The sequence below is a fragment of the Enhydra lutris genome, unplaced genomic scaffold (assembly GCF_002288905.1).
Source record: "Enhydra lutris kenyoni isolate GAN:26980312 unplaced genomic scaffold, ASM228890v2 scaffoldscaffold31, whole genome shotgun sequence".
Classification (NCBI taxonomy): domain Eukaryota; kingdom Metazoa; phylum Chordata; class Mammalia; order Carnivora; family Mustelidae; genus Enhydra; species Enhydra lutris.
The window spans coordinates 22,304,972-22,324,637 of NW_019154115.1; the positions used below are offsets into that span (position 1 = coordinate 22,304,972).

The 19,666-nt window shown below is 40.3% G+C and overlaps 2 protein-coding genes across 2 annotated transcripts in view; one reads left to right on the plus strand and one right to left on the minus strand.

Annotated features, from left to right (window-relative positions):
• The window catches only part of LOC111153155 (SPT16 homolog, facilitates chromatin remodeling subunit), a 39,859-nt gene extending 25,318 nt beyond the window's left edge, over nucleotides 1-14,541 (plus strand). Inside the window, exons 12-26 of the mRNA XM_022511965.1 lie at nucleotides 118-213; nucleotides 307-422; nucleotides 512-665; nucleotides 1,094-1,221; nucleotides 1,732-1,867; nucleotides 1,974-2,100; nucleotides 2,346-2,464; nucleotides 2,975-3,100; nucleotides 3,464-3,576; nucleotides 3,901-3,976; nucleotides 4,613-4,782; nucleotides 11,436-11,565; nucleotides 12,206-12,335; nucleotides 12,464-12,541; nucleotides 13,203-14,541. Of these exons, the coding sequence (XP_022367673.1) occupies nucleotides 118-213; nucleotides 307-422; nucleotides 512-665; nucleotides 1,094-1,221; nucleotides 1,732-1,867; nucleotides 1,974-2,100; nucleotides 2,346-2,464; nucleotides 2,975-3,100; nucleotides 3,464-3,576; nucleotides 3,901-3,976; nucleotides 4,613-4,782; nucleotides 11,436-11,565; nucleotides 12,206-12,335; nucleotides 12,464-12,541; nucleotides 13,203-13,348 (1,845 nt within the window). The 3' untranslated portion in view covers nucleotides 13,349-14,541. The remainder of the gene's footprint in view (nucleotides 1-117; nucleotides 214-306; nucleotides 423-511; nucleotides 666-1,093; nucleotides 1,222-1,731; nucleotides 1,868-1,973; nucleotides 2,101-2,345; nucleotides 2,465-2,974; nucleotides 3,101-3,463; nucleotides 3,577-3,900; nucleotides 3,977-4,612; nucleotides 4,783-11,435; nucleotides 11,566-12,205; nucleotides 12,336-12,463; nucleotides 12,542-13,202) is intronic.
• Nucleotides 14,542-14,581: 40 nt separating this feature from the next.
• LOC111153138 (RPGR interacting protein 1) overlaps nucleotides 14,582-19,666 on the minus strand; it is a 91,484-nt gene continuing 86,399 nt past the window's right edge. Inside the window, exons 23-24 of the mRNA XM_022511929.1 lie at nucleotides 17,849-17,979; nucleotides 14,582-14,975 (exon numbers count right to left, since the gene is read on the minus strand). Coding sequence (XP_022367637.1) covers nucleotides 14,863-14,975; nucleotides 17,849-17,979 — 244 coding nt within the window. The 3' untranslated portion in view covers nucleotides 14,582-14,862. The remainder of the gene's footprint in view (nucleotides 14,976-17,848; nucleotides 17,980-19,666) is intronic.

Genomic DNA, 19,666 nt, shown 5'->3' on the forward strand with positions numbered 1-19,666 from the left:
TAGGAAAAAGGAAGATAAGTGGTATAGGAAGTTTGGCTCTGTAAAAAGGCAAAAATTATGTTGCCTAAGAAGATTAAAACTGGAATTTCTGAGTATGATTTTTTTTTTTGCCCATAGAATGAGGATGAAGAAGAGGAGGAGGAGGAGAAAGATGAAGCCGAGGACCTGTTGGGAAGAGGTTCTCGGGCAGCATTACTTACAGAAAGGACACGAGTGAGTTTATGGTTTCAGCCTACATTGATCTCTACCTGTCCTGTGGTTTGTATCTGGGGCCCATTTGTAGGACTGACACTTTTCTTTCTCCAGAATGAGATGACTGCAGAAGAGAAACGAAGAGCACATCAAAAGGAACTGGCTGCTCAACTGAATGAGGAAGCAAAGAGGCGACTGACAGAACAGAAAGGAGAACAACAGATTCAGAAGTAAGAGTTTCCATCAGGCAGCAAGGTTGTCTTAGGTTCATATGTGGTTTATGGAAATTTCTTACAAAAATTTTTTATCCCCACTCCAGAGCTCGCAAATCTAACGTGTCCTATAAAAACCCATCTTTGATGCCTAAGGAACCACATATTCGGGAAATGAAGATCTATATTGATAAGAAATACGAAACTGTGATAATGCCTGTGTTTGGTATCGCGACGCCTTTTCACATTGCCACAATCAAGGTATGAACGTTGAGTCAGGCTCCATCCAGACTGTTTCTGAAACTAGTGATTGTGCTCTCCACATACTCTTTTTTTGGACTGCACCGTCTCTCCCCATCCCCTGCTGTCCCTCTCCTTCCTTCCCAGTTTTCACTTTGCTAGAAAGTTCAGTGATCTAGTCTAGAAATACCATTTGCAATAAGCATTTTTTAACATGTAGTTGGACACGTGGCTCCAGGTGCTCGGAGGTTAGTGATTCTTTTGGAAGCATACATTTGGTCTTACAAAAAAAATAAGTTACAGGTCAGTAGAGCTAGATCAAGATTTACAGGGTAGGTTTAGCAGTCAGCTTGTAACTTGCAACTTAACTTTATGTCCCCATAACTACTAATCCTTAATTTGGAAAGAAACCTGTTTATTTTGTTAATGCTTTTCCTTTCTTTGAGCAGAATATAAGCATGTCCGTGGAAGGAGATTATACTTACTTGCGAATCAACTTCTATTGCCCAGGCAGTGCTCTGGGCAGGAATGAGGGCAACATCTTTCCTAACCCAGAAGCTACTTTCGTCAAGGAAATGTGAGTCCCCAGGAAAAAACCATCCCCAAATCCCTGCTGGTTGGAGTGGCACTCTCAGAAACGTTTCGTTGTCTCTGCTGTGTCCCCCCCTCGGTGGTACCTGTTTAGAATCATCCTGCCAGCTTTGTAATGTTTTGAGGATGGAACCCAATTTGGAGTCCTCATGAAAATATGTTAAACTGATTATATATGTTTTGTAGTAGAATTATAAATAAGGAAATGCGTGCCTCATTGGAGTTCATTCCTTCATGGTATGGAATGGGATAATTGACTATGCCAGATTTGAAAAATAAGTGTGATTTCCTACCCAGTGGATTAGCCATCTCTAAGAGTCTCTGTTTCAGAGAGAAGAAAGGGAGATGTTTTTCAGCTTTCCAGACATTGTCCTACTATTCACTGGTACTTTTTTATCCTGAAAGTTACTAAGTCCGTTAAAAATAGAGTAAAGAGTGCAGGTTACCCATCCTGATAAAGAAACTTAGATATGTTCTGGCTTCCCCTTTTTAACAGTACATACCGAGCTTCAAATATGAAGGCTCCTGGAGAACAGACAGTACCAGCCTTGAACCTCCAGAATGCTTTCCGAATTATAAAAGAAGTACAGAAGCGCTATAAGACCCGGGAAGCAGAAGAGAAGGAGAAGGAGGTGAGCGTGCACACAAACAAAGCACCTTTCTGCAACAGGAAACGTGTGGGTTTGGCAGACACAGCAGAGATACGTGAGGATTCACACTGATTCTCATTCTACTTAGGGTATTGTGAAACAGGACTCCCTGGTGATCAATCTCAACCGGAGTAATCCCAAACTGAAAGATCTATACATTCGCCCAAACATTGCCCAAAAGAGGATGCAGGGTTCACTGGAGGCCCATGTCAATGGTATGGATAATCTCTCGTGGATCTGGGCTTTGTCTCTGGGGCACATTTGTAGATGATCAGATAATACAGTATGTCAGAGAAACACTGGGAGGAATCTATTGACATTATTCCATGGGCACAAGGAAAGCCCTCTGTAGTTTTTGGCATTTTCTCTGACCCTGTGCAAATCAGCCAGAAAAAATGCAGTGTCTTCTGGCCTCACCTCATGCTGCTGCTTGATGCTTAGCTTCGTCGTTTGTCCCCAGGCTTCCGCTTCACCTCTGTTCGGGGAGACAAAGTGGACATCCTGTACAATAACATCAAGCATGCTTTGTTTCAGCCGTGTGATGGAGAGATGATTATTGTCTTGCACTTTCACCTCAAGGTACACCTGTCTCCTTACTAGCTGTCGGGTCTTGGGCAAGATCTTGGTGTCACCCTCTTTCCTTTAAAATAGTGATGATGAATAATATCACCTGTCGCATAAGATTATTAAGAGGATTGAATGTTTTAAGGTTTATAAAGTTCACCGTGTCTGAAATCTAGAAGGTGCTCAACATGTACGTTCCTTTGGTGTGATACCTAATGACCACCAAATGAAAGGTTTTCTCCAGATTCCTGTTTCTGAAGTAGAAAAATATTCCTTAGACGCAGTTTATTTCCAGCCTTATCTCTGAAGTCCGTTCTAATAAATAGTACTTTTTAAAATTCATAGGCTTTCACATTCTCAGATGCCATTATTTATGATGTTTTAATTATATTTGATGTTTTAATTATATTTACATAAATGCCATGGTTTCCAGCATAGGTATTATTTCTTTTTTCATTTTGTTTGTTGTTGTCTGCTTCTTTGAGTTTTCTGATTTCTTTCTTGTGTTTTCTGCTCTGCCCGCAGAATGCCATCATGTTTGGGAAGAAGCGGCACACAGACGTGCAATTCTATACGGAAGTGGGAGAGATTACCACAGACTTGGGCAAACATCAGCACATGCATGACCGAGATGACCTCTATGCTGAGCAGGTCTATGAGATTTCCTGGTTTTTTTTGTTTTGTTTTGTTTTGTTTTTTTTGCAGGGTACTGAGGTAGCTTGTGGTTCAGATCTGAGTTCAGTAGTCATTGTATTTTATGAACCACCCCTGAATTTTTCTGTGGAACCACTCGAGTATTTGTGGGGATGGCCCAGCGCCATGGTTTGTGGATTAGGCATCAGTTGCGGCCTTGGCCGCACAGTTACGGTATAATGGCCTCTAGGACAGTATCCTTGTCGGCATCATTGGTATGAGAATTAAGGACTGTAGAAGCACTTCAGACTTTTTGAAGGGATGTACTATTAACAAGTAAAGTGATGCCTATGGTTAATTAGTATTTTTTTTCTTATACAGATGGAACGGGAAATGAGGCATAAACTGAAAACAGCCTTTAAAAATTTCATTGAGAAAGTAGAGGCTCTAACTAAGGAGGAACTGGAATTTGAAGTGCCTTTTAGGGACTTGGGGTAACATATTTTCTCATCTTTTTGGCCTGAAGTGTTGCTGTCTACCTATTAGAAAAATTAGTTATTCTTCCTTTATAATAACTCAGCATAACAGATTATTCCCTTTTTCCTTTGATTGAAAACCTTTGAGACATCCATTCCCTTTTGAACATTTTTAGGGCGGGGGTGAGTGGCTCAGACTGAGAGGCTTCCCCTGTAAATGACTCCAGTTTGCATGCTGGAGCTGGGTTTGGAATGGGGACAGGAAAGAAGTGTATTGTGGCAGCATATTTCTCTTGCAATAGGCCCAGTCTTATGTGAGTCTTTTTTCTTACTCTTTTTCAGATTTAATGGTGCTCCTTACAGGAGTACTTGCCTCCTTCAGCCCACTAGTAGTGCGCTGGTAAATGCTACAGAGTGGGTGAGTATTTCTTACCTCCTTTCAGTAAGAAAATTGTTAGAGAAAAGAAAGCAGAAGGATAGGTATTTTGATTTTTTTTTTTTTTAAGATAGGTATTTTGAAAACTAGGTCCTTTTTATTTCTGATGATTTTCATTTTTGAAAGTTACTTTTTTTTTTTTTTTTTTACTTTAGAGCAGGGAGGGACAGAGGGAGAGAGAAAATTAAGCAAGCCCCACACCCAGTGCAACATCAAGCTTGATCTCACAGCCCTGAGGTCATGACCTGAGCCAAAATCGTCAGATGGACACTTACCTAACTGACTGAGCCACCCAGGTGCCCCGATAATTTTGTTAGACATAAATTATTAAACAAAAGATTCTTCAGAAGTCTCTTTAGTTTTTTAAATAGTCTCTTCATAGTTTCCTTAAATTTTTTCTCCCTGAGGAAAGATTTTGATCTTAAAAATCCTTTTACTGGGACTTCTCAGCATGTTATTTTCCTTTTAGTCTTTCACAAAAAAAAAAAAAAAAAAAGGAGTGCTCAATCTCTGTCAAATAAAATCTTTAAAAAAAAAAAAAAAAAGATTCTGACAGAATTTGAAAAGCCTGGTGCTTTAGAGGATTTATGTGGTAGTGATCCAGTTTCTCCCTAACAGCCACCTTTTGTGGTGACCTTGGATGAAGTGGAGCTGATTCACTTTGAGCGGGTTCAGTTTCACCTGAAGAACTTTGATATGGTGATAGTGTACAAGGACTACAGCAAGAAAGTCACGATGATCAACGCCATTCCTGTAGCCTCCCTAGACCCCATCAAGGAATGGTTGAAGTAAGTAAATTGGCCAGCAGTCTCCCATTTACCCTGTGAGCCCTATATTACAGAATATGAGTGTGGTGTGTTGTATATAAAATCTTCTGGTGTACTTGAGGGTAAACCTGCCTTTGGGTTGAGTTATACCCCAGGACTTAAAAATTTGAAATCTTATTGGATAGAGTTAATAACTTTTTCCTGAAATTCCAACAGTAGTTGATGTATACTTACACATACAGAATCAAAGTCATAGATTTTTTTGACTCTTCGATAGCTGTATAAAAAAAACTAAACACATGTGAAATAATTTAATTATAAAAAGGGAGGCATATCTCTTACCAGTTCTCTTATTTTTATTGAACAATGAGATAGATGAGATCTTTTTACTGTAGCCTTTGACATCCGTATTTACACACTTCAGCTAAAAAATTTCCTCACGGAAATATGAGAACTCTGTGTCCAGGAGATGTTACTCTCTAGGTGTAAAGGGTGAGGCTTGGTTAGCCTTGAGTATAGTTTCCTCTGCCCACCACCCCCACCCCCATTACCTGTGAATGGGAAGTGCTATAAGTATAAACCTCCTCTTAAGAACTGGGTTGAGCGAATATAGAAATTAAGTTATGAGAAAGATACAAATTTGTGGTTTCCTGAGGATTTTCCTAAGAAACATGCAGGTAGGTAGTGGTATAATGTCACAAATAGTACGTGTAAATGCATATGACTTTTTAAAAAACAAGTTTTATTGAGGGAAAACTTACATGTAATAAAATTCACCAATTTAAGTATGTGATTTGATGAGTTCTAGCAAATGGATACAGTCTTGAATCTACCATCATAATCAGGATATAGAAGACTTCTTCACTCCTGAAAGTTCCTTTATAGTCATTCCCCTTCCCACAATCTTACCCTTGGTTTCTATCACTGTACACTTGGCTTCTTCTAGAATTTCACATAAATGGAAGCCTACAGTATGTAACCTTTTGTATCTTGCATCCTTTACTTAGCTCAATGATTCTGAAATTTTGAAGGTTGTTGAGTGTATCCTTTTTATTATTGAGTATTCCACTTCACGGGTACTCCATACCGCAACTACCACTTAGTAGACATTTGAGTTGTTTCCATGTGGGTGCTCTTATGAATAGCCGCTGTAAACATTATAGAAGGTCTTTAAAGTGTAAACGTAGGTTTTCATTTCTTGGGTAGATGACTTAAGTGTGGCACTGCTGGGTTGTATGGTTTGTGGTTAAGTCTGTGTTCAACTTAACTTTGTAAGAAACTACCAAATCACTTTCCAGAAAACCCGTAGAAAGCTGCATTATGTTAGAATTGTTGCTGTGCATCCCGATCAACACTTGCTTTTGTCTCTTTTTATAATGTTAGCTATGCAGTGTGCAGTGCTGTCTCATTATGGTTTCAATTTGCATTTCTATGATGACCCATGATGTTGAACATCTTTTCATATGCTTATGTGTCATTCTGTGTCTTGGAGGAAGTAACTTTGTATTTTTTGCTGATGTTAAAAAGGAGCTTGCTTGTTTGAGTTGTAAGAGTTCTTTACACTGGATAGGGACACCTGGGTGGCTCACTCAGCTAAGCATCCGCGACTCTCTTGAGTTCCACTCAGGTTATGATCTCAGGGTCATCAGATTCAGCCATGTCATGCTCTGTGGTAAGTAAGCATGTAGTCTGCTTGAGATTCTCCCTCTCCCTGTGCCTCTCCCCCAACTTGTGCATGTGCACGGGCACGCTCTCTCTCTCTCAAATAAATAAAATCTTTCTTAAAATATAAATTTTAAAAATTCTTTAGACTGGAGATACATATATATATATATATATATATATATATATATATATATATATATATATATATACACACACACATATATATTTTTAAGATTTTATTTATTTATTTGACAGACAGAGATCACAAGTAGGCAGAGTGGCAGGCAGAGAGAGAGGAGGAAGCAGGCTCCCCACCAAGCAGAGAGCTTGACATGGGGCTCCATCCCTCCTGGGATCATGACCTGAGCCGAAGGCAGGGGCCTTAACCCACTGAGCCACCCAGGCGCCCCTGGATATATATTCTTAAATATAGGTTTTGTATATGTTTTCTTCTTCTTTTTTTAAAGACTTACTTATTTTAGAGAAAGTGTGAGTCTGGGGAGAGGGAAAGAGCATCCTCAGGCAGACTCCCCACTGAGCTCAGAGCCTAACACGGGGCTCAGTCCCAGGACCCTGAGATCACGACTTGAACCAAAATCAAGAGTCAGCCGCTTAACCGACTGAGTCACCCAGGCACCCTTTGAATATATTTTCTTTCAGTAGTTTCTGTGCCTCTTCCATTTTCTCGAGTGTCTTTTAAAGACTAAAGAAACTAGTAAAGACTAGTGCAAAATCCTCACGAAACCTGTTAGATCTAATCTTTCTATTGGAAATTGTTGCTTTTTACATCTTATCTAATAAATGGACTAACCCAAAGTCAAATGTTTTCTGTTTTCTTCTAGAGTTTTATAGGTTCAGGTCTCCTATTTAGGTCTGTGATCTATTTGGAGCTAATTTTTTTACCATGGTACGGGATCAAGGTTCATACTTTGCCTACATACAGCCAGTTACTCTAGTAACATGTGATGAGATTATCCCCTAGCTACTAAATTATCTTGGCATCTTATTAAAAAAAAAGAAATCAACCATGTAGGAAAGGGCTTATTTCTGGATAATGTTCTGTTGCATTGGTGTCTGTGTGTCCTTATACCATCGTCATAATTATTGTAGCTTTATAGTAAGTCTTGAAATAGGTAGTGTAAGTCTTCCAGATATGTTCCTTTTCAAAATTGGCTGTATTAGGGACACCTGGGAGGCCCAGTTGGTTAAGTTTCTGCCTTTGGCTTGTATCGTGATCGCAGGGTCCTGGGGTTGAATTCCACATCAGGCTCCTTGCTCAGCAGGGAGCCTACTTCTCCCTCTGCCTGCTGCTCTCCCCTGGTCCTGTGTCATGCCCTCCCCCCCACTACTGACAGATATATAAAAATATATATATTACATTGACTATTCTATGTAAATTTTAGAATCATCTCATGTCTTTCAACAAACTGGTTATCTAAGTTACCAATTTTAGTATTTGTACAATTTATGAAGATGTTCCCTTTCATTCCTAATATTGATCATTTTTGTTTGTTTCTTTCGTTAGTTTGCCTAGCAGTTCAATTTTTTTTTTTTTCCATCATGAAAAAATGAGGGACTCAATCCCAGGACTCTGGCATCATGACCTGAGCCGAAGGCAGTGGCTTAACCATAGTCCTTGTTTCATAATCTACTTGGTGTTTCATTACTATGGACTAATAGCTTTAGAAGCTTTTTGGTTAGTGTTTGTATGACGTGTCTTTTTTTTGTCCTTTTACTCTTGACTGTGTTCAAAGTGGCTTCATTGGAGACAATATATATCTGGGTCTTACTTTTTTTTTTTTTTTTTTAAAGATTTTATTTATTTATTTGACAGAGAGAAAAGCAGAGAGGCAGGCAGAGAGAGAGGAGGAAGCAGGCTCCCTGCTGAGCAGAAAGCCCGATGTGGGGCTCGAACCCAGGACCTGGGATCATGACCCGAGCTGAAGGCAGCGGCTTAACCCACTGAGCCACCCAGGCGCCCCGGGTCTTACTTTTTTTGTTGTTTGTTTGTTTTAAAGATTTTTATTTATTTGACACAGAGAGAGAGAAATCACAAGTAGGCAGAGAGGCAGCCAGAGAGAGAGGAGGAAGCAGGCTCCCCGCTGAGCAGAGAGCCCAATGTGGGACTCGATCCCAGGACCCTGGGATCACGACCTGAGCGGAACACAGAGTATTAAACCACTGAGCCACCCAGGCGCCCCTGGGTCTTACTTGTTTAATCTATTCTACTCTTAATTGGGTTGGTGAAGAGACCATTTACATTTATCATTAACTATCAGTATGGTTGGGTTTAAGTCTGCTTTCTTGCTCTTGGTTTTTCTCCTGTGTTCATTGCTTTTCTCCTCTTTTTATGCTCCCTTTTGGATTAATTTTGATTGTATATTAAAGTCTTTTGGGGTTTTTTTTGGTTTGGGTTTGTTTTGTTTTGTGATTTTTTTTGGTTGTTTTTGTTTTGTTTTTTTTTAGTAATCTCTACACCCAACATGGGACTCAAACTCATGACCCCAGGAGCAAGAGGTGCATGCTCTTCTGACTGAGCCAGGCTCATGCCCCAAAGCAGTTATTTCCTAATTTATAAAATGAGGAAAAAAGTCTTCAATATTTACTCATGTATTTACCATTCCTGGTGCTCTTCACTCCATTGTGCGGTTCCAACCTTCTGTCTGCTTTAATTTTTCTTTGCTACATAAACCTCCTCCTTCTTAGCATTTGAGGCACAGGTTTTCTGGTGACAGATTCTCTCAGCTTTTTATTTAAAGTCTTTATTTCCCTTTCATTGTAGAAAGATGTTTTTTGCTGGATATAGAATTGTAAGTTGAGTCTTTTTTTTAATATTCACAAGATGGTGCTCCATCGTCTTCCAGCTTACCTGGCTTCTGCTCAGATGTCTACTCTTTGTACCTCTGTACAGATTGCCTTTTTTCCTCAGGGTATTTATTTTCTATTTGTATCACTGGTTTTTAGCAGTTTGATTATTAGGTACTTTGCTGTGTTTTAAATGATTATTCTGCTTAGTGTGCATTGGGCTTCTCAGATCTGTGGGGTATGTGGTTTTCATCATATTTAGAAATGTTTTATCCATTTTTTGTTCTTTTTCTAGAGAGAGAGAGAGAGAGAGAGAGAGAGGATGAATGGGGCCATTACTCTTCAAATATTTTTGCCCCCTCTTTTTTTTCTGAGACTAATTACACGTTTCTTTGCTCTCAGCATCTTCAAGTTTCTCTCTCCCTTCATTTATAATAACTTTTTAAACATCATTATCTGATACTTCCATCCACCATCTTTGTATTTTCTGGGTCTGTTCCACTGGCTGAATTTTTTCTTCGGCCTTTTTGCCTGTCTGATATTTTGTGATCAACTGCCAAACTGTGTGGCTACACATTTTTGTGTGCTAGGTTTTAACTTTTTTTCTAGATTTCATTGTAGGTATAGTTGAATGACTTGGATACCACTTGGTCTTTCAGAAGTTGTTCTCAAATGTCACCAGTGCTGGTTCAAAATAACGTTTTGTCTAGGACTAATTTACCCCGTTGCTGGGGCAGTACTCTTTTGAGGACTCTGATTCACTGTTTGTCATAGGGTCTTTCCATTGAAGCTGGTGGGAACAGGGACTATTTCCAGCTCAGCATGAGATCTGGGAATTATCTGGCCTGCTGCTTTCCAGTGCTGCTTTGCCCAGCTCTACTTAGCTTTCTCTCATACATGTGGAGATATGTTCTCAGCCACAGATTGGAGGGGATCCCTCTTCACATTTCCAGAACTCTTTTTATCACTCTCCTCCAGTACTCCTGCCTCAAAATTATAGCTGTCTCAGCCTCCTCAAATACTTCTCTCAGTTCTGATTGGGTTCCCCTTCCCTGCATAGCAGCCTGGGAACTGCCTCCAGACAGAAAACTTAGGCAGCTATAAATCAGAACCCTGTATGTATCCTCCTTTATAATCCTGTGCTGCTTTTCCTCCAGTATTTGAAAGCTGTTTCTTTTTTTTTTGTTTGTTTTTTTAAAAGATTTTATTTATTTATTTGAGAGAGAATGAGAGAGCAAGAGAGGGGAGAAGGTCAGAGGGAGGAGCAGACTCCCCATGGAGCTGGGAGCCCGATGCGGGGACTCCATCCCAGGACTCCGGGATCATGAGCTGAAGGCAGTGGCTTAACCAACTGAGCCACCAGGCACCCTGAAAGCTGTTTCATATCTCATTTGGTTTTCTAGTTGTTTAAAGTGAAAAGGTAAATCTAGTCCGTTTTATTCCACCATGGCTAGAAGCACAAGTTACAGCACATACGATACCAGTGCCTATGACAAACTTACGGCAGTGGATCGCAGATAGGTTTTGTGTCAAAGGTTTCTTGTTGTGATCCTCGCTGTTGTCATTTCTTTGGTTTCCTTTTCTCTTCCTTCCTGCCCACTTGAATTGATTGCGCTCTTCTCAAGAGAAGTGGGTAAAAGAAAGTCATTTAAATGTCTTAATACAAGGCACTTTTTAGGTACTAAACAAACAAAAAACTTATCCCTATCTTCAAATAGACCTTGCACCAAATAAGCAGTACGTAAGAAAGCAGTGGGGGATCGGGGCGGGAAGGCCAGGGCTGTTTCTCAACTGCAGTGGTGCGAGTGATTAGAGCTGGAAAGTAAGAATCATAGAAATGATTATAAGTTGAAACTACTTGCAAATAAGAGTCAGAGAGGGGAAAACATAGATGAGGAGGAGAAAAAGCTAAAGGAAGATAGGGAAGTTGGTGCTTAAGAAAGAAAATGGAAAACAAAAACATGAGCTTTGTTCGAGAGACAAAGCTTGCTTCGGTTGGAATGCTGCTCTGGTGAGGGCTGGTTCTAGCAGACCAGATATTAGCCACCAGGTCTGTTCTGGTGGCATAGTGCAAAAGAATGTCAGCTATCCTATATTTAGAAAAAGGTTACCTGCATTGAGAGATGCTTATGAACAAGATGACACAGTACTTTCTCAGAAAACACAGAGAATTGATTTTGACTTCATACTGTCCCGTTTCTCAGTTCCTGTGACCTAAAGTACACAGAAGGAGTACAATCCCTCAACTGGACTAAGATCATGAAGACCATTGTCGACGACCCCGAGGGCTTCTTCGAACAAGGTGGCTGGTCTTTCCTAGAGCCTGAGGGTGAGGTGCGTGAGTGTGGGGTTTCTTTTCTGGTACATGGTGGTGCCCATTACCATCGGGCAGCTAGGAAATGCCATGTAAGTAACACCAAAGGGTACAGACCGAGTGGGAGCTTGGTCTTCCTGTGTTGTTTCTCCAGGGTAGTTTTACAGGTGGATGATAAATTAGGGATTGGTAGTCACTCAGATTTCTTTGAAATTGCAAATTTATTCTTTCTTGATATTGGGAAGAAATTCTTCAGCGCATTTTAACTTTTTTAAAAATTTGAAATATAATTAACATATAGCATAATACCAGTTTCAGGTATAACGTGAGGGCATTTTGCAAAAATTGTTTTCTAAGAAGTGGTTCTTCATCTCTGCATAATGCAGTATTACAAGCGTATTTTTGTGGTTAATTTTCCTGGGTAAGGAAGGGTGAAGTGAATATTTAAGAAATAGAATTAGATATTTGTCTAATTGCACTTTACCAATAATTTAGCCCTTCTGTCTCTTGGTCATTCAGGGTTTTTGGGTTTTATTTTTTTTTTTCATGTAAAAAAGAAATAATGTTGGTGTGCCAAGTGGGTTAAATCAATTCATTAATCAAGTGAATGTAAAAGAAAAAAAAATCCAGTAAATAGTATTATGCTGTCTGACTCACCAGGGGAGTGATGCTGAGGAAGGGGATTCAGAGTCTGAAATCGAGGATGAGACTTTTAATCCTTCAGAGGATGACTATGAAGAGGAGGAGGAGGATAGTGATGAAGATTATTCATCAGAAGCTGAAGAATCAGGTTAGTCTATAGGGAAAATTTTTCATGGCTTTCTAACCTGCTGTCATTTTTGGAAACTCAAAAAGGAAGAAAGAATTCTGGCATTCCATTCCTATCTAAAGACTAATGCTTAATCAATTTTATTTTAGACTATTCCAAGGAATCATTGGGCAGTGAAGAAGAGAGTGGAAAGGATTGGGATGAACTGGAGGAAGAAGCCCGAAAAGGTAAATTTTTTGTTGTTATTTTTGAGGTGCAAATTTTTAGCAGATTTTAGTATTTTGAAATGTTATTTGTCTAATACGAATAACAAAAGAACACTATAAAACTCATGTGGAGTTACAGCTGCAGCCTCATCAGAGGAGCAGATAAACTCTGGAATGTGTCCACACTCTTCCAAGTGGCGTGACTCTGTAATGGATGCTTTCTTCACATGGGCCCATAGCTGGGATAGCCATATATAGGCTCCAGAATTAGGCCATCCAGTTTCCAAATCTAAGTCCTGTAATAGTTTAATGTTCTGGACCTCCTCTGGGTTGGGATTGTTTTTGTAATACCAGTTTAATTACTCTGAACCCAAACACCAGATACAAGTTAAAAGGTGAAAAGGTGAAAAGGAAATATTATCTACTGGATCCCAAGCATTGGGATAGGTACTTCACATAGATTGCCTTATTTAATCATAAAATAATTTTCCATCATTCAAATACATAAACCAAGGTTCAGAAAAGTTAAGTACTTGCCCAAAATCACACAACCAAGAAGTGACTAACAGATTAAAACCTAAGTTTGATGGCAGAGTGCACATTGTAGTGGTGCATACTGTCATGTACTATTAGGTATCAAAGCTAACCTGTCACTAACTAGTAATGCCTTTCTCCTATTTAGCGGACCGTGAAAGTCGTTACGAGGAAGAAGAAGAACAGAGTCGAAGTATGAGCCGGAAGAGGAAGGCATCTGTGCATAGTTCAGGCCGTGGCTCTAACCGTGGTTCCAGACACAGCTCTGCACCCCCCAAGAAAAAGAGGAAGTAACTTCTGAACTTTGGTCCTCAGTTCCATTCTTTATCCAGCCAACCCCTACAAATTTTACATGACATAGAAACTGTATTTTTCCTTTTTTTTTTTTTTTTTCTTTTGAAGTTTGGCCATTTGTGTTTATGGGTTTAGGGGGCCATTTGCGTGGACCAATCTACTCGGGGAATTCCAGGCCCACCAGGACACGTGCCAGTGGCCCCATCCAGATGGCGAGGGAGGAGGTGTTTTTGAAGAAGGGCAGAGGCTTCCACTGTTAATAAGTACCGTTTCATTCCTCTCTCTTCCCGCCACCTTCTGCCAGGACATCGATGGTTTCTGACATCCTATTCTCTGATGTCTCAAAGCTGTATTTCCAAGACATTGGTACAAGGTGACCCCTAACTACCTGTACCATGGTTCTTGACCAGCAGATCCGAGCCTCCATCCTACCCTACTGCCATGACCTTCCTCACATCTCTTTATGTCCCATCTTTGCAGTACTCAAGAAAAGGTTGTTGGAATTTGCTAAAAGTTGTGATAAATCATACCACCTGAGCTAGTGAGGCAGATCCGGCTGGTAACTCCGTCTGAGTTTCCTGCTTTTTGGCCTCACACAGATAGAAGTGTGTCTGCTGCCTTGCCTTGGACGACCTAAGAAGCAGTGGCACTCCCTGGCTCAGTTTCCTCCTCCTCACAAATTCACCCATGGTACCATGGTAGGAGCAAAATTACCACTGTTTCTTTTCTGATGTATCTGAGGAAGAATGGTTGTGCCTCACGCACTGCTTCTAGTGAAACCTAGAAGGAGGCTCAGAGGAATCAACATTGAGATCTGGAAGGGGCAGGTCATGCCTGGGGCCTAGAATACCGATGAGAAAAGAGAAGAGGAAGGGAGGCCACGTCTACAATACAGCCTCTCGTCACTGCTGCTCCTTATTTTTACTGGTCTTGCATTGTCCTCTATTTATCACAGTTTCTGTTGAACAGCTTTTTAAGTATTTGGGGAGTTTATCTCACCATCCTCCCCCTCCTGGTTCTCTGCACTCACCTGTCCCACTGCAGTTCCTTCTGTGTTCTGTGACTTTAAGAGAAGAGTGGGGGAGGGGTTTCGGATTTTGTTTGTTTGTTTGTTTTTTTCTCCTTAGCAGTAGGACTTGATATTTTCAATTTTGGAAGAACTAAAAGATAAATAAACTGTGGTTTTGTTTTGTTGTTTTTTTTTTTTTTTTGTTTTTTTTTTTTTTTTTTGGTGGTTGTTTTGTTTTTGTAAACTCACCTTTTGTGAACATTCTTTTGCAGTTCCTGAAAGCAGGCCTGCTTCTCACTTGGGAGAGTGCTGAGACGTTAGAGAATAATGCCTTTGTCAGGGGAAGATCACAGAAATTGGCTTTCATCCTTCTAAGCTTTTGTCATTAGGTTGAGAGATAACAAACGGTACAGTAAACCAAACTCATGGTATAGCAAGTTACTTTATAAGAGACTTTTTACTATGGTCCCCTCAGAAAGTTTAGAATGGAATAGTACTTGCTCCATCATGAAAACATATCTTCTGTCATCTCCTTGTAAATAGCCTGGAGGGCGGCAGCAGCTTGAAGGGACACCTTCAGCCTTCCTATTTGGGTGACCTGATCTCCAGGGCTGACAACTGTTGGGAGAGGAAAGGCAAACAGGTCAGGTGGCAGCACTGTTCAACTAGAAAACACTTACCTAACTGCCATGTGCTGTGTGTGGGGATGGTGATACTAAAAGACACTCCCTCACAAGGGGCACAGTCTAAGTGGAAAAGAAGGGAGGGCACAGTCTGTACAGTATGCGAAGTGCTCTGATGAAAACTCTGGGTACTTGGGAACACACAGAAGTGGCACCTAAGCCAGGATGGAGGAATCGGAAAAGGTTTTCTGGAGACAGTCCCTGAGCTAAGTTTTAAGATATCATAAGCACAGGCCAAGACATGAGAACACGACAAGTTTAGAAAGCTACAAGAAGTGGCAGAAGTGAAGCTCTGTGTATATACAGGGTGCCTTTGGTGGCTCCATTGTTAAGCATCCAGGTGGAAGACCCTGTAAAGAAACAGAAGGATCCCCCATAGAGTGATATGGAAAGTCAAATGGTGTAAAAATGGGAGAATGGCGTGCATGTATGTATTTTTTCCCCTTAAAGATGTTACTCATTTATTTGATTGAGAGAGTGTGCACCCCAGAGGAAGAGGGAGAAGCAGACTCCCCGCTGAGCAGGGAGCCTGATGTGGGACTCGATCTCTGGACCCTGGAATCATGACCCGAGCCAAAGGCAGACGTCCAACCAACTGAGCCACCCAGGTGCCTGAGAATGGCATTTTAAAAGGAGAATGAGCAATAATTTTAGAGATTTAAAAAGGTCAAGTAGGATGAATAAGGAGACCAACTGGATTGGGCAGTTAGGAAAATTGGTAAGAACAGAGTCAATAAAGCATTTGGATGAAAACTTGATCATTTGTTTTTTAATAAAGATTTTATTTATTTGACAGAGATCACAAGTAGGCACAGAAGCAGGCAGAGAGAGGGGGGAAGCCGTCCCCTGCTGAGCAGAGAGCCCGATGTGAGGCTTGATCCCAGGATCCTGGGATCATGACCGGAGCTGAAGGCAGAGGCTTTAACCCACTGAGCCACCCAGGCACCCCATGAAAACTTGATCTTAACTGAACGGTGTAGGCATAGCCACAACAGAAAATATTTCAAGGAGCAGAGTTTGAAAATGCTAGGAGAAAAGAGAGCTGCAGGGATAGAAAGCAGTGTTTTGTCTTTGAAATCAGACCAACATGATTAAAGCCTGAGTGGAAGGAAGGGCAGCCAAAATAAATTACCATAAATTTTTCTTTTGATGATTAAAAAAATAAAAATAATTGAGACATATTCATTGGCTTTAGAAATGTTGAGGTCCTGACAAAAAAGGCTTCAGGGGATTTTTCTTCTCTACAAAGGGCACTGAAGCCAGGAAGAGTGCAGCATGTCTGGGGAATGGAGACAGGAATTGAACTTGGGAGTACAAGTTAAAAAACAGGTGACAGAGACCACACTCGCCATGTGCCAGGTAGCCAGCCCTGTCCTAAATATTCCTCTCCCACAAGCCTTCACTTAAGCATTCCCTCAATCCTCTGGACAAGCCTGTGAGGGAGCAACGCTATTCTCCTTTTGCAGTTGAGGAAACCTGCACAGAGAGGTTACATGACTTGCCCAGTAACTCAGCTGGTAAGGTACTAGAGGAATAAAATGAATCTTATCTACCAGCTAGTTTGAACTCTGTAGCTCCTGGTCTAAAAAGTATCCCTCAAATCTCATTATAATTTTATATCATGACTCAGTACACATGTACATAAGAAAGTGTCACAAAATAATCTGTGTGCAGAGCACTCTGATATTTTCTACAGTTTTTTCCCCCTCAGTTCTGGTCATGACTTACTAATTTAATTTCACCATCCATTATTTGGTTGGTAAGGACTGGCAGTTTGAAAACCTTTGGTCTAGTGGGTAATTTTCGGACCCTACCACAGCCTTGCAGATAAGGTAAATGTGAAATCCCAGACACACTGGGTTAAGAGCAGTGGCACTGGACAGAACAGGCCCACCTAAAGGCATCCAAAGGCAGATATTTTTCAAGCACGCCAGTATTGCAGCAAATAATGTTAAAAACAGATTTAAGAAGAAGGTGGTGATCAAACTTTCTGTAAAGAAACACTGTAGCAGATGGAAATGGGGTGGAAGTGGGGATGTAGTTAAAAAAAAAAAAAAAAAAAAAAAAAAAAAAAAAAAACAACAACTTCTGAAGCAGGATGGTTAAGATTTGGTAACTAAAAAGAAAACTCACCCCAAAAAACTCAGTAACAAATACCATGAGAGTGAGGGAGTAGGTGAGTGAGTGTTGAAGAGACTAGAGGAAGGGTCGCACATTAAAAAGAGAGGGTGTTGGGGCACCTGGGTGGCTCAGTGGGTTAAAGCCTCTGCCTTCGGCTCAGGTCATGATTCCGGGGTCCTGGGATCAAGCCCCACATCTGGCTCTCGGCTCAGCGGGGAGCCTGATTCCCTTCCTCTCTCTGCCTGCCTCTCTGCCTACCTGTGATCTCCGTCTGTCAAATAAATAAATAAATAAATAAAAAAGCGGAGGGTGTTTGCTGCCTTTACAAACCTTATATGCTTACGATAAATCAGAAATTCTGATGTTGAAATTTGACTGAAATTAAAAGAATTGGTCTTTTCAAAATTCCCCTATTTCAAACACTGGATTTTTTCATAAAAGATTGTATTCTGGTTGTCATGAGATACATGGGCTAAAATATACAACTGACTACTCATGCTCTATCTAGAAATAAATACAGCTACAGTTATTTCAATATTAAATATACAAACTGGATTTGGATCCAGTTTGTAATCATCACTTTCATAGTGGTAATTATATACTGAAGGTAAAACTGGAAGAGAATTTGTGATTAGGCTGATTCCCTTAGAAATAAGTGAAACAGAAGTATGAACGTTTATTACTCACTCTCTAGCTCTTGCTCTACACCGTCTCTTCCTGATTCCATGATCTGCCACAGTTCCAGAAACGCGTATCCTACTTCTTGACATTCTTTCTTTTCATCGTCCATAGGATCACTTACCACTGTAAACTTTAAACTAAAGGAAAAATTCCATTTAACTCAGTACTGCTGATACTGTAAGGCTTAAAATACATATATAATGATAAAGGTAATCAATCATAAATTATACAGTGTTTTCCCTGAATCCGTTTTCCCTGGCCTTCATCTTACATAACTGTAATGGCAAAAGAGAAGGAACTGGTGTATTTTAAAGGAATGATAGGTCTGGAAAAGAGGGAACTAAGACTCGAGATGCAGTTGATCAAGTTGTCTCAAAACTGTTTGGATAGGGGCACCTGGGTGGCTCAGTAGGTTAAGTGGTTAAATGTTTGCCTTCACTCAGGTCGTGATCCCTGGGTCCTGGGATCTAGCCCCTGCATCGGCCTCCCTGATCAGCAGGGAGCCTGCTTCTCCCTCTCCTTCTAACTGCTGCTTCTCTCTGTCAAATAAATAAATAAAATCTTTAAAAAAGAAACCTATTCATATAGGACGCTTCTAAGATAGCTTACAACTCTGATGAAAGATTTGTCATGGACAGTGAAGGTGTTGCACAAAAATCAAGATTATAGGAGAATTAGAAGAGTTCTTAGATTTCTAAATAAAAGTTGGGTATCAAGCCAGAGCAAAGGAAAACAGAAGGAATACAGAATTACAAAACATATAAAAAGTGTATTCCTTTGAGTTGTATGTCTGGAGACGGCACCAGAGTGCAGGGCACAGGGCCCACGAGCAGCCAGGAGTCCACCGCACTCATTATTCTCCTGACTCAAATCAGCAAAGAATGATACGAAAATCTAGAAACTAGTACCTACTTGATTTTTTGAGATAAAATTCACACATAAATTCATCATCTTAACCATTTTCAAGTGTACAATTCAGTGTGTTTTAGTAAATTTAGTAAAAAGACAGTGTGTTTTAGTCTCCAGGAGACCACCAATTGACTTACTGTCTCTCTGGGTTTGCCTATTCTGGACATTCTGTATCCCTATTAATTTTTTAAAAGCAATACTGGTGGTTAATAGTGCTAAGTGAACAAGAATAGGACTAAAAATAGGACTTAAAATCACAGCTAAACAGAATGAAGCTAAAAAGAAGAAATTCTTCTGAAAGTGACACATTCTTAGCTCACAAAGTAATATTCATTTGTGATGATGCTTCTGTATCCTTACTGAGAACTACAATAATGCAAAGGGATGATGCTAACTACCTGAACCCAATTTCACCTTTCTAGGTACAGGGCACAATACCAAATGCATGCATGCATTCATTCATTCTTCATCGTTTGTTCATTCATTCATTCACAACTCTGAGATCAAGACCTGAGCTGAGGTCAACTATCAGATGCCTAACTGACTGAGCCAGTCACCCAGGTGCCCCCCAAGATGCTTTAGATAAACTACATTAATTATTTCAGTTGTATCCTCACAGAAGCCCTCAAGCCAAGTAATATTCAAAATTCACAGAGCTAGTAAGTGGAAGAGCCCGGATTCAAAACCAGGCTTTCTCTGATTACAAGCCAATGTTCTGTCTGCTGTACATCAATCGAAATCTAAAATTGAATAGAAGGTTACAAAAAGAAAAGGGAAGAAGCTACCACTGTAAGGAAATGAAGAAAGTATTCTAGGAATGCTGAGAGAAAAAAGAAAATAACTAAATTCAACATTGATGCAGAAGGGAAACAAACAAAACGCTTTACATTTTCAAAAGTTACCAGTAAGATTCTG